Below are 17,855 nucleotides of genomic sequence, written 5' to 3'. Positions count from 1 at the left end.
TTTTCAATACATTCCCAACACACTACATGTTTACGAACAGCGAAGCGTTTAAAAAGAACGTCTCACGACTCTGATGTCATCGATATGGAGTTTAGAGGTCGTTTGAAAGGTCACTGTTGTCACAAACTTCCTATACTGACTGATTAGACTACCTGCTTGACTTGCACCTTGCACACTATTAAACAATTAACTGATTCTATTCATTTCTAATTACATGTAACTAATGCAATGACCAAAGCTAGGTACCTAATGTTGATATATTTTTAAAACGTACCATTTTAATTTCATTGATAAATTTAGGAACTTAGTAAGTACCTACATTAAGTAATTACCATGATTGTATTATTTGTATTGTATCGTCGCACGGGCTGTAGGTGTCGTAGCTTAATGGTAGTTATTAGCTTTGTAAAAAGTTTCTGTATATCTATGAAGGCTCAACTTTAGGTGGCTACTTTTTTTCGTGAACAAGCCTTAGTATTACATTACTTATAATTATGAGAGTAGTAGTATATACGTAGGTGTACATATATGTAGAGTAATTATATAACGAACATTTTATTTTAGGTATCTTCAATAGGTCAAGGTTCTCAAATATAAAACACTAAAATTGTTTGTATTTTATTTTTAAATTTCGTTACTTAAAATATTGTACTTATTTACCTTATTATTTAAATTAATCATAGTTTCACAGGTTATTCATGGACGTACTTTCCTACACGTTACTGCGTTGTTTTGCCTTGGCTCACAATATCAACAGCAAAGCAATAAACAAATGTACAACTGTACATACTTAATTATATTCATTCTCAGCTAGGTGACTTATGTGGATTGTGAGGGCTCCCAGACTATTGTTATCCGGGTTTATTTAACTAGGTATACACGATCTGCTAACATAGTTTTAGGTTGGTATTCCACCTGTCCAATGTGTATTTTGTTTCACATTTTGCTTCATGAGAGAGTGAGGGATTTCATAGGGAAACTTCCCTATGAATTTTTGAATGGCGACCTTATACTACTGTCACATTGGTTTGCTAGACTAGTTTGTAACGTTTTTTTAGACTACAAGTATTTGGTTCTTGGCTGGAACCTTACAATACAAGTATGTTGTGATATGTTGTGGCACTAGCGCAGGGCTGCCAGCTGCCAATTCTAATTGGCTACGAAATTCGTATAATCGAATTTTTTTCGTATCCATTACGTATAGTTGGTCAGTCGGTATAATTGGATACGAAAAAAACACCGATGTCATACTACTGACATGCTTTAAAAAACAGTGTGCCAATACTGTTTATGCGATTTAATGGAACGGCAACTACTTAAATACACGTCAACGTGGGCTATAACCGCGAAATTTTAAGTTCGCAAATTGCGGGCATCGTTCTCTGTCACTCTTATTACGCCTTTTTTGGAGTAAAATAGAAAGATCCGAATAAGAAATAGAGAAACCGAAATTCGCCAGCTTTTAAAAAATTATTTCGATTTAAAATTAATCGTTTTTTTTTTTAACTTTGTACTCGTATAATGCAAACGAATTTCGTATAATTGCGGGCACTGGATCGTATAATCAAGATTTATGTACTGGCAGCCCAGCACTAGCGGCTGCTTAGATGTTATAATTGCAATTGTAAAAAACCTGTTCTATATTATCAACTACTTAATCCGTATCAGTACTAACATAAATAGAACTGATATTTTTTACCAGTGGGAACCAGTGGGAACTCGAAATTGTCAAGCTTTCCAATGACTAGCATGCAATTAAAGGACTAATCTTTGTATTGCAGTGTAGTGTTGAATCACATATATAAATTCAAATACTACCAACTCTGACCCGAATGGAACATGTATTAAGGAATAAAGCTAATACTGTTTCAATACACTTAAATGTTAGGTAAAAAAATAAGAAGAGCCTCTCATCTATATAGTGACTTCAAGGAATTTTCGTCAAAATTCATATAATTGATATTCAACAACTGAATTTAAGTAACGTAACGGTCGGCAGACCATTATGTAGCCTTAACTCAAGTTGTAAAGGTCTATAGATCGTAGTCTGTATAGGTTATAGTAGACTCGTAACAGACCCCATCCTTTGTCTGTTGTTAAGTAAAACCACACTTGCTACTTACCTGCAAAAAAGGGTCTTAATAATTCTAATTGGCACCTAAGCGCAGGCTAGTACAACGCGAAAAAACCAGTATAGGTGCGCTCTTCGATAACGCGCCTTCGTTACGCATCTCGATGACACATTTTAGACTGGTTCGACTCGCCAGCACTCAGTACGGTTTTACTTAACAATAGACAGAGGATTAGCGACCCGGGTCCACTTACAAATCTACAGACAATACCAAAGTGTTGCTTCTACATAGACAAGGGGCGCCTCTTGTTTATCGACTACTAGTATTACTTTCTTCTTCCTCGCGTTATCCCGGCATTTTGCCACGGCTAATGGGAGCCTGGGGTCCGCTTGACAACTAATCCCATGATTTGACGTAGGCACTAGTTTTTACGAAAGCGACTGCCATCTGACCTTCCAGCCCAGAGGGGAAACTAGGCCTTATTGGGATTAGTCCGGTTTCCTCACGATGTTTTCCTTCACCGAAAAGCGACTGGCAAATATCAAATGATATTTCGTACATAAGTTCCGAAAAACTCATTGGTACGAGCCGGGGTTTAAACCCGCGACCTCCAGATTGAAAGTCGCACGCTCTTACCGCTAGGCCACCAGCGCTTCCTAATACTAGTATTACTTTAACAGCACATTCTTGGACAGTAGCGCAAGGGGCCGATTGCTACCCGGATGCTCCTTGTCGTGATGCAGTAGCAGTCCTCTTCTCGTCACAAACGTGTCCTGGCAGAACGTGCATTGGAATGGCTTTTCACCCGTATGCTGATACATGTGGTACTGGAACAAATTAACACATATAAACTCTTTGCTGTTGATACATTTGGTGTTTGATACCTACTTGACAATTATAGGGAATATTAAGGGGGCGCCATTAGCACTAGCAGTAAATAAACCTCCTTGATGCATCAATGTTATATTTATTCGTAACAAATAAAATATACCCACAACACCAGAGGGGTTGTAAGTGCGTCTTTCTTGAAGGTCGTATCGGTCCGCAAAATCCACAGGCGACAGTTAATTTACCTTAACATCAACATACACAGGGTGGCCTATTTAGATCGGTCAGTATGGGAAAATCTAAAATTATAAGACATACGACGATCTCTGCTTAGGAACCATGTCATCGATTTTAGTAACAAGAAAAACTACATTCATACATTTAAAAAAAATGTCTACTCAGCTCGGGAATCGAACCTGGACGTTTTGAAAAATAAAACTAACACTATTTCTATTTAGATTTCGATTCTGTGGGTCTTAAACAGTAAACGTTACTATGAAACGTGATGTCTGAAATGATTTAAAATGCATTGAATACATACAGTGTAATTGTCTCTCCTCATAAAGCTATGGTTGCAGAGGCTGCACTGGTACTTGAAGATGCCCTTGACCGAGGTGAGCTGCGCGGGCGCCGGCTTGGGCGCGATGGGGCGCGGGTGCAGCGCGGCGTCGCGCGCCAAGGGGCTCTCGCGGGACGCTGCCATGCGTCTCCGGACCTGCAATTTATATATACAAGTTTACTTTATTTTACCCAAGTCATATTTATTCGCCAATTTTTACCACTATTTTATGACGCAATTTACAAACAAGACAAGTTCTAGATATGTAGATAAAGGGTGCTATATATATTATATTAACATAATGCGGTCGACAAATCAAAATATGAGAAGCATCTATTGTGCTATTATGCTATTTTTATTGCAGCAAATGATACAGTGTAAAGCCACCGCATATAAAGTCGTTCAGACCTCGGCCTAAATAAGCATTAGAATAACTTTATTTATTAACTGAATTTTTATAGATATAATGTACATACTTTGGGAACTTTTTAAAGCAAACAATCATACGTAAAGGACTATACCAACCTTAGCATCGACGCGACGACCAGGATGCATCCGACTTCTATGAGAGTAGCAGTTCCCGGAGCTTGCAAAGCTTTTATCACAAAATGGACATTTGTATGGCTTAGCTCCAGTGTGTTGATTGATGTGGAACTGTAATTAAATAGGATTTTATAAAACCTCTCTTTCAAATTTAAAAATAACAAATCAATCAAACATCAAACATCAAACATCAACATTTATTCAGCAAATAGGCCACAAGGGCACTTTTACACGTCAACATTGAATTTACATAAAAGCAAAAATAATAACATCAACAATTTTATAAAATAAAACTAACAATTCAATCTAACGTATTACAATTACTAAGAGATGTATATGGTCTCTTAATGTCGAATTACATACAAAATACAGATAAAAAAACACACAAAAAAAATCTATAATATTTAGAGGTGTAAATGTCTCTAGGTGTCAGAACTATAAGATTATATAGTTTATCAAGTTATCCTTAGAGATGTATAAGGTCTCCAAGAGTCAATATCCTGTATAATTAATACATTCATTAAAAGAAAAGAAACATACGAGAACAGAATGAGGCGTCTCACTGTAATTAATTAATAAAAGTTACTAAGTATAATAGCTCGTGTTAGCTTAACAGACCAGTCTCCACAAACAGCACCCGTTCACGAGTATGACGCGTATCTCAGCCATCGCCTCCCTCAACCTTCATTCGGGAAAGGTTTAATTATGTATAATGAAATTATTATACATAATTAAACCTTTTTCAGGTTTTTGGGTATTTATGAGAAAGTAGCGTTAAATAAAAGTTGGTGTAACTGTATGTTTTGTTAGTACACATGCTGTAGAATAGTTAATTTTTTTTTTCAATATTTAAACCTCTAGTGTTTGAATCAATGCCTTGCAGTGGTGTAGGAAAATAAGAATGAAACCGTCACCGTCAATGTCAGCTGCTCTCCTGATGACACTCCTCGGTATGAAGTGAAACTTGTCGAGCGTTTTCGACTTAAAATACGTGAGTGAAAACAAAACAAACACAACTCTGTTTCAGTTAAAAATTATTTAAATTTTATTGAAGTTAATTCATGATTAAAGTACTATTAAAGTCAATCCTCGCGCTTTCTGGCAGCACGTAGGCAGTCTCAAGACAAATGGTGGTTTTGTTTCCCGAGTTAAGTCTAAAGACGAAGAATTTGTTGGTAAGGAGGTAGCGAGCGCGTTCGCTAACTATTTCTCAGACGTTTTTCTACCTGACATTCCGCTTCTCGATCCAAACTTGTTAGAAAATGCCGATCGGAAACCTAACGCCAACTGCATTGATATCAAATCAATAACGTTGCAGGAAGTTGAAGCTGGGATAAAACGCCTAAAGGCCAATAGCTCCGTTGGACCTGATAACCTACCAGCGTATATTGTAAAGGGTTGTGCGGAGTTTCTAAAGATTCCGATACAATATATTTTTAACCTGGCGCTCTCTTCTGGGTCATATCCTCGATGTTGGAAGGTGTCTAGAGTGAGGCCGATCCCGAAGGCGAGTGACACTTCCGTCGTTGAGAATTACAGACCCATAGCCGTTCTTCCCACCCTAGGCAAGCTGTTTGAGTCCATACTTCACCGGACTCTATCTTCACAGGTTCGGCCCTTTTTGTGTGACGCGCAGCATGGCTTTCGGCCTAGTCGTTCGGTCAACACGAATCTGTTGATACTAACTGACAACCTTTCTCAACATCTTGACAGAGGTACTCAGGTGGATGTCATCTATTTCGATTTTTCGAAGGCTTTCGATCGCGTGGATAACGATGTTCTGCTTAGGAAACTTGATGAAATTGGTTTCTCTCCCAAGTTACTAACCTTTTTTGCCAACTATCTGCGCGATCGGCAGCAATTCGTCCGACATGGTTGTTTTGTCTCGACTCCTTACCATACCCGGTCTGGCGTCAGTCAAGGCTCCATCTTGGGGCCCTTGTTTTTCGGTATCATGATTAACGATCTCAAATCGGTTCTTCGGGCGGCTCAATGTCTCTTGTATGCTGATGATTTAAAGCTAGTATACAGGATAGAGCAAAGAACTGATTGTGAGACGTTACAAGAGGACATCGACTTGGTGTTTCGGTGGAGTATGCAGAATAAACTTCATTTTAACCCAGTCAAGTGTTCTGTATGTACATTTAGCCGATCTCGTTCCGCTATACATGAGCATTATACACTAGGTTCGGAGCCGATAAAACGTGTCTTTGCCGTCAAGGATCTGGGCGTAGTGTTCGACGCACGGCTGACGTTTCACGAACATATTTTTTCTCTTGCCAAGAGTTCCTTTCAAAGGCTGGGTTTCGTAATCCGAAACCTCCGTGATTTTCATGACCCGGTGGCCATAAAAATGGTTTACAATGGTCTAGTAAGGAGTAAGCTAGAGACTTCGTCGATCATATGGAACCCCTACGAATCGACGTATGCTTTGCTGCTTGAGAAAGTTCAGAAAGCGTTTCTAAGGTTCCTTAATAAAAAAATATTCGGATTCTATCCGTACCTGTATCCGACAAAGTATCTTCTCGGCTCCCTCGGGTACAACTCCTTGGAGGTCAGACGGAATCACCAACTTTTAGTCACGGCATGCCGAGCCTTGCGTGGTGAGTCGGACTGTCCCGAAGTTGTCTCTGGTCTCGTGCGTCTGTTTGTTCCGGACGTCCCGAGGATGGCCCTCAGACCACGACAACGCGACCTATTGGCCGTGCCGCCGGCGCGCACCGTATCGCGCAGGAACTCGCCGCTGCCCCGCGCCCTCTCACTACTCAATGCGCTCCTGGCATCGACACCTGAGTGCGACCTATTTGCTTGGCGATGGACGGCAGTGTATAGAGAATGCTTGAGATTCTGTGAGGCGATGGATGCTAGGTGCTCAACTGTTCCAATATAATTTGTCAAATGTAATGTGCTATTATTGTTGTTGTTAAAATAATTGTTGCTTTTATAAGTACTTATTGTTATTGTTTTTAGTCTAAGTTTCGTGACGCATTGGTTTAACTGTAATGTCATGTAAACATTTTTATCAATAAAATAAAATAAAAAATAAAAAATAAAATAAAATGATCCTATTAGATCTTAAGATGCTAGAATGATTGTTTTACCTTTAAATCCTGATTTCTCTTGAAACTTTTCTTACAGAGGTGACAATGATATGGCCTCTCGCTGCTATGCGTGATGCTGTGTGTTTTCAAGTTACTCCGTGTATTGTATGACCTTCCGCATACTTTACAAGTGTATGCTTTACTAGACGCCATGTGCACAGTCATGTGGGCTGCTAAAGTTCTTTCTGTTCTGAAACTGAGGAAAAGATATTTTTAATACATACTACATTTACATTACATAGCAGTTGACCTCTGACGGTCTAGCATGAGTCGCATAATCGCGCTCACGCGACTCCATACATCAAGTGCGACTTCAAGTATGGACTCGCGCGCGAGAACGCAACTTATGCTAGATAAGGACGTGCGATTTTCAAAAAGGAGGTCGCGGGCTCGCGGGTGAAGTAAAACATCATGAGGAAGCCAAACCTATCCCAATAAGAGATAGTTTACCCTCTGGGTTAGAAGTTCAGCTGGCATGGCTTTCGCGAAAACTAGTGCCTACACCAATTCTTGTAATTTGTTACCAAGTGGACCCCAGGCTCCCATGAGCCGTGGCAAAAATCCGGGACAATGCGAGGAACATGATGAGCACATAACCTCTGACCAAAAAGAGCTTAGTTTAACATGACTCTGTCAAAAGTATTTAGGCATCTCCGTCTTATCTTTGTAAGGCCCACCATGCAAAGTTACTCCTATCTTTAATTTGAACCTTGTTGTATACTGCCCTCCTAACGATAAGTGCAATAACTAATTTTGAAATCTCAGTCCCTTGAATGGTATATTGTATGAGAACAAGGTATATTATTTAATGATAATTTAATATGAGTTATTGCACTTATTGTTAGGAGGGCAGTATAGGAGATTAGGGTGACTTTCGTTCTTTCAGAAAACAATGAAACAAAAGAAATGCTGCCTTATGTAGCTTTTGAAAGGTTCAAATTAGATTGAAACACTTTACATTATAAAGCACATTGGCAGGCCTATGGAACTCTCCGCGCGAGCTCGGTTTAATACCTACGAATCCGCTCCCGTTCACGGTAGAAAAGCAAGCCAGTTGGTTGCCACACGCGCTCACGTACGCACGTCACCGCGCGCCGCACCGCACTGTAATTTTTTACGATAGTTACAAGCTACGTACGTAGTAGGTACCTACCTACTATTGAATTTCTTTAATTAAAAATGTAATGTTTATTATGTATAGTTTTAAATATCTATCTATTTGAAATAGGTAGCATATTTTTAATTTATTTTGGTAAATGTTTAGTTTAACGACAGTAAGTTAACTTTACACCGGAAAGTGCCTACTTACTCATTTTTGCTCTGGTTAACTTATAATTAATTACTTGTATTCATGGGGTTTATATTATTTTTCTTTATTGTGTAACATTAATCTCTATCTGGTTTTAAATTACACGAAGTTTTAAAATAATTTTTGCTGGGATTATTGCGCGGTTTATAAAACGGCGTAAACACTGCGGTTACTGCAGGGACATATGACCTTTTAAAATGACTATTTCGCAAACACGCATAATCGGAATATTAGGTATAATTTAAGATTTAGCTTTCCTTTTATTTCACTCCGCTGTTTAAGTAGGTATTTATTTATCTATCATTTCTAAGCGTCAGCAACCCTAGCGTTGTGCTGTGCCGGTGCGCGCGGTGCGGGGAGCGGCGCGTTGAAGGTCACTCCATTGTATTTTTGTGTAGGTATCAAAACGGTAGGTATTTGCGTTTTGTTTGAGAGAAAAGTATCTGTTTGTAAGAACTATTATATAATCTGTGACATTGGGCCCAACGAGGTAATTTATTTAGGCACTTACCATCTCCCACATATTGTGCACATCCCGTTTGTTCTGTGTTTCTTCAAATGCACAATTAAATCACACTTGTAGTCAAAGCTCTCCTCACAAGTGCCACATTTAAATTTCTTGTTGACCCTCTCCTCATTGAAATGTATCCATGAATGATTCTTCAATGCCAACTCTGTGTAAAAACTTCTTTTGCATGTAATACATGGGAAAGGTTTAATTTTCTTTTTCTTTAATCCTGGTGCCGACTGGTCTGCATGTGCATCACCTTTTTTTATTAATTTGATAGTCACATTCTCACCGTCCACACTGTGCAGGTGTGTTATATCTTCTTCTTGATCATTACATTTATCTTCTGTACTCTCTTCTATATTAGGAGACAATAAACTGTCTGAATTCTGAAGAATCATCATCGGATCAACACTAATTTCCATTTCAGTGATAGGGTTTTCATCATCGGAGTATTCAACTTCTGATTTTATTTCAGTTATAGGTTGCACCATACAATTCTGGGAGCTGGGGGGGTCGAACTGGTCAAGTATGATGCTCTGGTTGAGCAGCACCTCCTGCGCCTTGCGGGCTGTGTCAATAAACTCACAGACAGTTTGCAATTTAGAACAGCATCTGATGCAGATATTTTTAGGGAGTTTGTCTTCCTCATCTACCTGTGAAACAAACATTCTTAAAGAAAATTCTTGCTAATTGTTTTGTTAATTCCTACTAAATATAATATTAAAAATGCAAAAGTAACTCTGTTACTCTTTACACTTAAACCGCTGATAGAGAAAGAAAGAAAGGTAAAAGATATATTACTTATATGGCATAAATAGCCTTGTAGAACCCAGAGTAATTATTGTGTGGGCAAATTTTCTTAATTTTTATAGCACAATAATCTTATCATGATATTGATACAAAGATTGGTCACAGCAAAAATAATAATATGTACAATAAAATAGATCAAGTATTTAACTTTAACACTTTCAATGGGGCATAGGATCAATTGACCTCATGTAGGCCTTATTATGAGTGGTACTAATAATCACAGAAAAGGCATTAATTATAGGTGTAAATGAATATTTGGTTATCTCAGAAATTTCTACAAGTTCACCAGTAAGAAAGTTATAGAGCAGTGGTACCTAGATACAAAATAATATAATACATACATCAAATTTCAAAATTAAGTATTTCTGGTGACTGGCTGGTTTTTTTTAATGAACAATACCATTTTCTCAAAGAGTAGTATTAGTAATTTTCTCTTAATTCCAATGCAACAACAGTTTCAGCCAGCTAAATTCACAAAACTTACCTCAATTAACAAGTACTTGTTCAATTTGTTCTGCAGAAGCATAGCTTCGGCTTCTGCGCTGAATATCATTATAGTCACTTCTTGCTCCTCCGCACATAGTCGACAACACCTTTCAAAGCTTTCGTGCAAGCTTAAGGCCATCTTTTACGCCAAAATGTCGAGCGAATGGCTGAGCTATGCAGGGCTTTCCATGCACTGTAATGATTTTTCCACGTTATATCCCAATGCGTAAAGACGCATGCGCGTTGAGAGATAGCGATGTTGAGTTTTGTATACTTCATTATCGCTATTATTGACATTTTCAAACTACTATAACAGCAAAACGACACCGCGCAAACTCGAAGCGGGCCCTTGTTTTCGTTTGTTTGCGACCATGCTACTATTGCTACTGTCACTGTCGACAGCTGTCAATTTAGTAACTGTCAAATGTCAAACCAGGTTATGCTCCAAAACTGCTAATCACCGCCAAAGACGTTGCGATTTATTGTTTGTCAAGTAAATCTTGTCAGTAGAAAACGGCGGCAAATTTAAAAAATGTAGGCGTGAAGATGGCGTGAAGGGTTATCAGCCCATAGACAATTTGAATTTCGCGCCTTTTTCTATTGACACGATTTGCTTGACCCACTATATTAAATCAACATAGTGAGATGCAATAGTTTAGAGTGAGACAAATGATTGAAAGTGACTATCAGATTTTGGACGTATACTTGGTCAAGCAGATCCGGTCAGTAGAAAAAGGCGGCAAATTTGAAAAATGTAGGCGCGGAGGGATATCGTCCCATAGAAAATTTAAATTTCGCGCCTTTTTTTACTGACAGGATTTGCTTGACCGGCTATATCATTTCACGAATTTTTCAAACGATTACAATATTTAATACTTATTAAATAAAATTTTGCTAGGACCAGGTTCAGGCTAATAGACCGCAAACGAGCAGAGGCAGGCGTGTCTCACTCCGCGATTTCGTCGCTTTGCTACAGGTAACTAAAAGTACATCCGTTCGGCCCCAATTTTGGGGTTTGCCATAAGCCGCGCGTGGCGCTGTCGCCACCTAGCGGCCATATCTGTGCTGAGCGTGACAGACGCGTTTTGTTAGAGAGTGAGTCTTCTGTACTTAGTACTATTATTTATTCTGTGGCAGAGGACTTAGATTAGATCTATCAGGAAAGCCCCGTCCAGACTATGTGCGTGAATCGCGGCGCGACGTCGCGGAGCGAACATATCGCGAAGTTGACGTATGACTCCCAGAGATGTGAAAAATACTTTATAAAAAGTATTTAAATACAAAATACAAATACTTCCTTGATAATACTATTTCAAATGCAAAATACAAAACTAACTAAACTAACTAACTATTTTGGCTCAGCGATCCAAAGAGAATCTTGGCCTCCGAAACGAGAGCGTGCCACCTGTCCCGATCCTGCGCAACTTCCTGCCAGTTACTGACGCGAAGCTGAAGCAGATCCGCCGCCACACTGTCTTCCCAGCGATACCTGGGCCGACCCACTGGACGGCTACCAGTCGGTCGTCCCAAGAACGCCTTCTTGACAGCCCGATCCTCTCCCATTCTGAGTAGGTGACCGAACCAGCGAAGTCTGTGCGCTTTCGTTTCGCCGATGATATTGGGTTCGGCCACTAACTCCTCGATCTCGGCATTTTTCCGGATCCTCCAGGTGCCGTCATCTCTCTGAATAGGTCCCAGGATCTTGCGAAAAACTTTTCTCTCTGCTACCAGGAGCTGACCTTCTTCTTTTAGTGTTAGGGACCAGGCCTCACAGCCATACATTAGGATAAAATACAAAATAGTTTTTGAATTTGTATTTAAATACAAAATACGAAATAGGTATTTTCAAAATACTTTTTAAAATACAAATACTTTGCGATAAAAGGTACTCTGAGTAGTAAATACCTAGTCTGAATTAAAAAGCATTACTCGGAATTTCCGAGTTGAAAAGACTATCTTTATTCTTTGAAATCAATCCTCTATCTAAAGTGCAAATTTCTAGTTGTTTGCTCATATTAACCAGTAGGATGTAGGTATGGATGATGGTTTTTAACGGCCAACTTTTAAAGCATTAATTTGTAATGTTTTACAGCTAGTATAATGCCTCTCTTTAGTGTGATGAAAACGTATCGTTTGTGTTTCACCAGGGCAGAAAAATTTGTCCTCCTCTCGTGCCTTGAAACCCTCGCAACACTCAAGATTCCACTTTTTTAACCACTTGCTACACTTGTGGTCATGTGCGACGTTACTAAACAGATTCAACAGTTCCATGTTAAAAGAATGAGAGAGTTGCCAGGATTGTAACATAAGAAGAAATTGTAACTCCTTACCTGCCTACTATAAGGTATTTTGTATTTTGAAAATAGAAAATAGGTCCCAAAAACTATTTCAAATAAAATACAAAATAGTTTTCTTCAAAAGGTATTTAAATACAAAATACAAAATAGGTATTTTGCATTTTGTATTTGCATTTTAAATACAAGTATTTCAAATAAGTCACATCTCTGATGACTCCACACTCGCACACTTCATGGCGATTTCGCAGTTTGGTTTGCGGCAATATGGCGGAAAAGCATCAGCTGATCGAGTTTAACTGTTAGTTATCTATGGCATCATACGTGATTTAGCTGTTTTTCCATTTTGTTTTATTGTAAAACCGTAAAATATAGCTGCTTAATATAATATAATCATAATATAATTCATATTTATCTTGCCACAGAGGAGCCAAAATATTGTGTAATGTGGAGTCTTGCAAGTTCGCGCTTCGCGTCTCCTTTAGCCTCCTCCACACTCGTGCGCGAATCGCGGCGCGAAGCCGCGAACGCGAGTGTGGCGTCGATTTTCGCAGACAGCGAAATCGACTCCACACTTGGGTTCGCGGCTTCGCCCGCGATTCACGCGCATAGTCTGGAGGGGGCTTTTGACGCGGGCCGAAATACCGACAACAAACGAAGAACAAGGCGCGAAGGCGTGAACAATCTGCGAAATCGACGCCACACTTGCGTTCGCGGCTTCGCCCGCGATTCACGCGCATAGTCTGGAGGGGGCTGAAGATAGAAGACATAAGTACTTAAGAAAGTAAGGCAGCTAAAATGGCGATGGACAGGACAACACAACACAGGGGAAAGCAGAACAAAATGGACAAAAATTATAACAGAATGATTTTTACAGCCGCGAACGCGAGTGTGGAGTCGATTTCGCAAAGGGGCTACCGCGAAAACCAAATTGCAATTCGCAAATTGTGGGGATCTTTTTCTTTTACTCCAATGAAGGCGTAATTAGAGTGACAGAGAAAAATGCCCGCAATTGCGAAATTCGATTTTCGCGGTTATAGCCCAGATCTGTGGCCCGTCCACAAGCCTCCTCCACACTCGTGCGCGAATCGCGGCGCGAAGCCGCGAACGCGAGTGTGGCGTCGATTTTCGCAGACAGCGAAATCGACTCCACACTCGCGTTCGCGGCTTCGCCCGCGATTCACGCGCATAGTCTGGAGGGGGCTACACGTGAGATGTTAGAGGATATAACCAACGGAGACGCCATATCTAAAATTTTCGGTACAAAATAATCTGCCGTTTTTTGCGGGGGAGGGGCACATCAAATGTATAGGTACGTCATGTCAGATAAACGTCAGTCCATATATATGGTTGACCATTGGCCGCCTATTTTCGACAGAGGGGAACGCCTGTTAATGGCGGCACCATTGTTAATTACTCCGAGCGTGAGATCGCAGATCTGCGAAATCGACTCCACACTCACGTTCGCGGCTGCGCGATTTGCGCACGAGTGTGGAGCGGGCTTGTGAACACGACTCCACACCAAATTCACACTCTCGTTCGCGGCTTCGCGCCGCGATTCGCGCACGAGTGTGGAGGGGGCTTAAGCACCGCAATGAATACAACGGATCGATCAAATCGCAATCGTTTGCAGCCTTCCATAGTTTGCAGTTTTGTTTGCAGACGAAGTTTTTATTTGATTCTGCAGCATTTCTGCAGTAAAAATTTCGTAAAGTATTTGTTTTGAAACGTATCTCCAAAGTTTTTTTAAGCGACGTTCAGAAATCATGAGATTATTTTTATAGCCGACTCTTAACAGAAAGGAACAAAAACAACACAGCTGAAGCTAGGAATAAGTTATAATTTTAAATAACTTAGTTGCATGACTGTAAATAATTGTTAGCCGTATTTCAATTATGGTTTATAAAATTATTAAACAAAAATTGTGATTATAGAGTCTGGCTAGCCAAAAATTGGTGACAGATATTTCGTTGTTGTATCACCAATTGTCTATGATTAAAAAAAAGCTAAAAGTCAGTTGTCAATTTATGTCATTCATTCAAATTGTTTGCGGTTTATAAGGGGTTTATTTTAAATAATATTAATAATTTCTATACTGAGTGAGGTTTGCAAACTATTATTTAAGCTCGTAAATTATTACGACAATGTGCGATGTCGACGTGTAGCGTTGTATAACGAAAAACTGCAATGTTTACAAGTCCTAACCAAATGTAAACAAATTAGGAGGTTGGTGCTATATAAATATTTTGATACTTTAAGTACTAGTTCTAACATTTGCCTATTACTTTGATTAAGGACGTGAATTTATTAATGCCTGAATCTCATAAACAGGACAAGTGTATAAAGAAACGGATAAATTAAAATTTCTGAAAAATATCCATAAAATCTAAATATTGGAACGTAAACATATGTGTTTGTCGTTGACTGTACTTTATATAGTGGTAGAATTTATGTGAGCTGACTTTGAGTGCACGTAAACGTTTATTTAACTTATTTCCTTAGGTACCTTATTTGTGCACAGAAAATCAAAAATATTGTCTAGTATCAAAACAATTATTCCTACTACACAAAGTGTGACCAGTCCAAGATTTTTTGAATTTCCCGCCAAACATTTGTGTAAAATTTCAGTAGCCAGACTCTATCATAATAATGCTTTTCGAACGTACCCTCAGTTAGATTTTTTTTCCAGTGACGTAGTTTCAGAAGTTTGTCCGTTTGTCGGTGGTTTAAATAATAATGTTATTTTTATAATGTGCTTGTTATTTACTAGCCCAACATCAACAAAACGAACATTCTGCATACCTATTCGTACATTAAATACTTCTGTACTGGTATTTCGAAAAAGGTAGGTTATAATTTTATATGTTCATGTCTTAATTTTTTTTAATTCAAACAATCGTTACGACTATCTACGACGAATCTATTAATTAAAATAATACTACTGTCTTTTACTACATTGCTTTAGCTTTGATTTTCAATAATTACCTATAGTTTTAAAAATTGCTGAAGCTTCAGTAATAAGTATGCATGAGGTAGGTAACTATACACATTTTTAAGAGTTTATTAAAAGGTGCTTTTTTTGTCACATGATGGCCTGATGGTAAATAAATTACATTTCTTAGCTACTCTAACTTCATACCTAAGTATATATATGCATGCGCAAATCTAGGTAGGTAAATATGTGTAAGGCATAGTAATATATATGTCCATGGTGTAAGGTTTCTAAGTGTTTTCGACTGCTTGAAACCATCTTGCTAATTTGATCACTTTATCATGATAGCTTTAGGGGGCGGAGGAGTTTCATAAGGTTTAACATGGTTTGATGACAAGAGGGGGTCGGTGTAAAGTATTGCACGACGACTTACTTTTACATATTTTAACTACATCGGTAACTTAATTTAACGATAGTCACATTTCCCACTTATGTATATAAGTCGTATAGTGTATCGTGTAAGATCTGGTATATCCTACCAACCCTTACGCTACGTCTTACGTAGGCGAACAACGCGCGAACGCGGCGCGGCGCGTTTTTATAGCCGACTCTTAACAGAAAGGAACAAAAACAACACAGCTGAAGCTAGGAATAAGTTATAATTTTAAATAACTTAGTTGCATGACTGTAAATAATTGTTAGCCGTATTTCAATTATGGTTTATAAAATTATTAAACAAAAATTGTGATTATAGAGTCTGGCTAGCCAAAAATTGGTGACAGATATTTCGTTGTTGTATCACCAATTGTCTATGATTAAAAAAAAGCTAAAAGTCAGTTGTCAATTTATGTCATTCATTCAAATTGTTTGCGGTTTATAAGGGGTTTATTTTAAATAATATTAATAATTTCTATACTGAGTGAGGTTTGCAAACTATTATTTAAGCTCGTAAATTATTACGACAATGTGCGATGTCGACGTGTAGCGTTGTATAACGAAAAACTGCAATGTTTACAAGTCCTAACCAAATGTAAACAAATTAGGAGGTTGGTGCTATATAAATATTTTGATACTTTAAGTACTAGTTCTAACATTTGCCTATTACTTTGATTAAGGACGTGAATTTATTAATGCCTGAATCTCATAAACAGGACAAGTGTATAAAGAAACGGATAAATTAAAATTTCTGAAAAATATCCATAAAATCTAAATATTGGAACGTAAACATATGTGTTTGTCGTTGACTGTACTTTATATAGTGGTAGAATTTATGTGAGCTGACTTTGAGTGCACGTAAACGTTTATTTAACTTATTTCCTTAGGTACCTTATTTGTGCACAGAAAATCAAAAATATTGTCTAGTATCAAAACAATTATTCCTACTACACAAAGTGTGACCAGTCCAAGATTTTTTGAATTTCCCGCCAAACATTTGTGTAAAATTTCAGTAGCCAGACTCTATCATAATAATGCTTTTCGAACGTACCCTCAGTTAGATTTTTTTTCCAGTGACGTAGTTTCAGAAGTTTGTCCGTTTGTCGGTGGTTTAAATAATAATGTTATTTTTATAATGTGCTTGTTATTTACTAGCCCAACATCAACAAAACGAACATTCTGCATACCTATTCGTACATTAAATACTTCTGTACTGGTATTTCGAAAAAGGTAGGTTATAATTTTATATGTTCATGTCTTAATTTTTTTTAATTCAAACAATCGTTACGACTATCTACGACGAATCTATTAATTAAAATAATACTACTGTCTTTTACTACATTGCTTTAGCTTTGATTTTCAATAATTACCTATAGTTTTAAAAATTGCTGAAGCTTCAGTAATAAGTATGCATGAGGTAGGTAACTATACACATTTTTAAGAGTTTATTAAAAGGTGCTTTTTTTGTCACATGATGGCCTGATGGTAAATAAATTACATTTCTTAGCTACTCTAACTTCATACCTAAGTATATATATGCATGCGCAAATCTAGGTAGGTAAATATGTGTAAGGCATAGTAATATATATGTCCATGGTGTAAGGTTTCTAAGTGTTTTCGACTGCTTGAAACCATCTTGCTAATTTGATCACTTTATCATGATAGCTTTAGGGGGCGGAGGAGTTTCATAAGGTTTAACATGGTTTGATGACAAGAGGGGGTCGGTGTAAAGTATTGCACGACGACTTACTTTTACATATTTTAACTACATCGGTAACTTAATTTAACGATAGTCACATTTCCCACTTATGTATATAAGTCGTATAGTGTATCGTGTAAGATCTGGTATATCCTACCAACCCTTACGCTACGTCTTACGTAGGCGAACAACGCGCGAACGCGGCGCGGCGCGGCGAGGCGAAAGCGGCCGCCGCCGCGCCGCGCCGCGCCGCGCCGCCTGACATTCGCGTGCAAA

The 17,855-nt window shown here is 38.4% G+C and overlaps 1 protein-coding gene across 2 annotated transcripts; it reads right to left on the bottom strand.

Annotated features, from left to right (window-relative positions):
* Positions 1-1,707: 1,707 nt before the first annotated feature.
* LOC134680150 (zinc finger protein Gfi-1b-like) lies at positions 1,708-10,591 on the bottom strand. 2 transcript variants are annotated; one of them, XM_063539213.1, is made up of 7 exons: positions 10,218-10,591; positions 8,924-9,576; positions 7,104-7,299; positions 3,985-4,113; positions 3,442-3,615; positions 2,751-2,899; positions 1,708-2,407 (listed from the first exon to the last, which is right to left on the bottom strand). In XM_063539213.1, the coding sequence occupies exons 1-7, from the start codon at positions 10,356-10,358 to the stop codon at positions 2,398-2,400; spliced, it is 1,452 nt and encodes a 483-aa protein (XP_063395283.1). In that variant the 5' UTR covers positions 10,359-10,591; the 3' UTR covers positions 1,708-2,397. The 2 variants fall into 2 exon arrangements, with proteins under 2 accessions (XP_063395283.1, XP_063395282.1); XM_063539212.1 differs by having other exon boundaries at positions 1,708-2,899.
* Positions 10,592-17,855: the final 7,264 nt, after the last annotated feature.

The sequence above is a fragment of the Cydia fagiglandana genome, chromosome 3 (assembly GCF_963556715.1).
Source record: "Cydia fagiglandana chromosome 3, ilCydFagi1.1, whole genome shotgun sequence".
Lineage (NCBI taxonomy): Eukaryota > Metazoa > Arthropoda > Insecta > Lepidoptera > Tortricidae > Cydia > Cydia fagiglandana.
This window is presented reverse-complemented; position numbering and strand designations above follow the sequence as displayed.

Coding starts and splice junctions, on each gene's coding strand:
- LOC134680150 (XM_063539212.1), bottom strand. CDS start 10,358: ATGGCCTTAAGCTTGCACGAAAGCTTTGAAAGGTGTTGTCGACTATGT. Junction 9,577..10,217: donor ACAAGTACTTGTTAATTGAG/GTAAGTTTTGTG, acceptor TTTGTTTCACAG/GTAGATGAGGAAGACAAACT. Junction 7,300..8,923: donor TGCACAATATGTGGGAGATG/GTAAGTGCCTAA, acceptor TCTTTTCCTCAG/TTTCAGAACAGAAAGAACTT.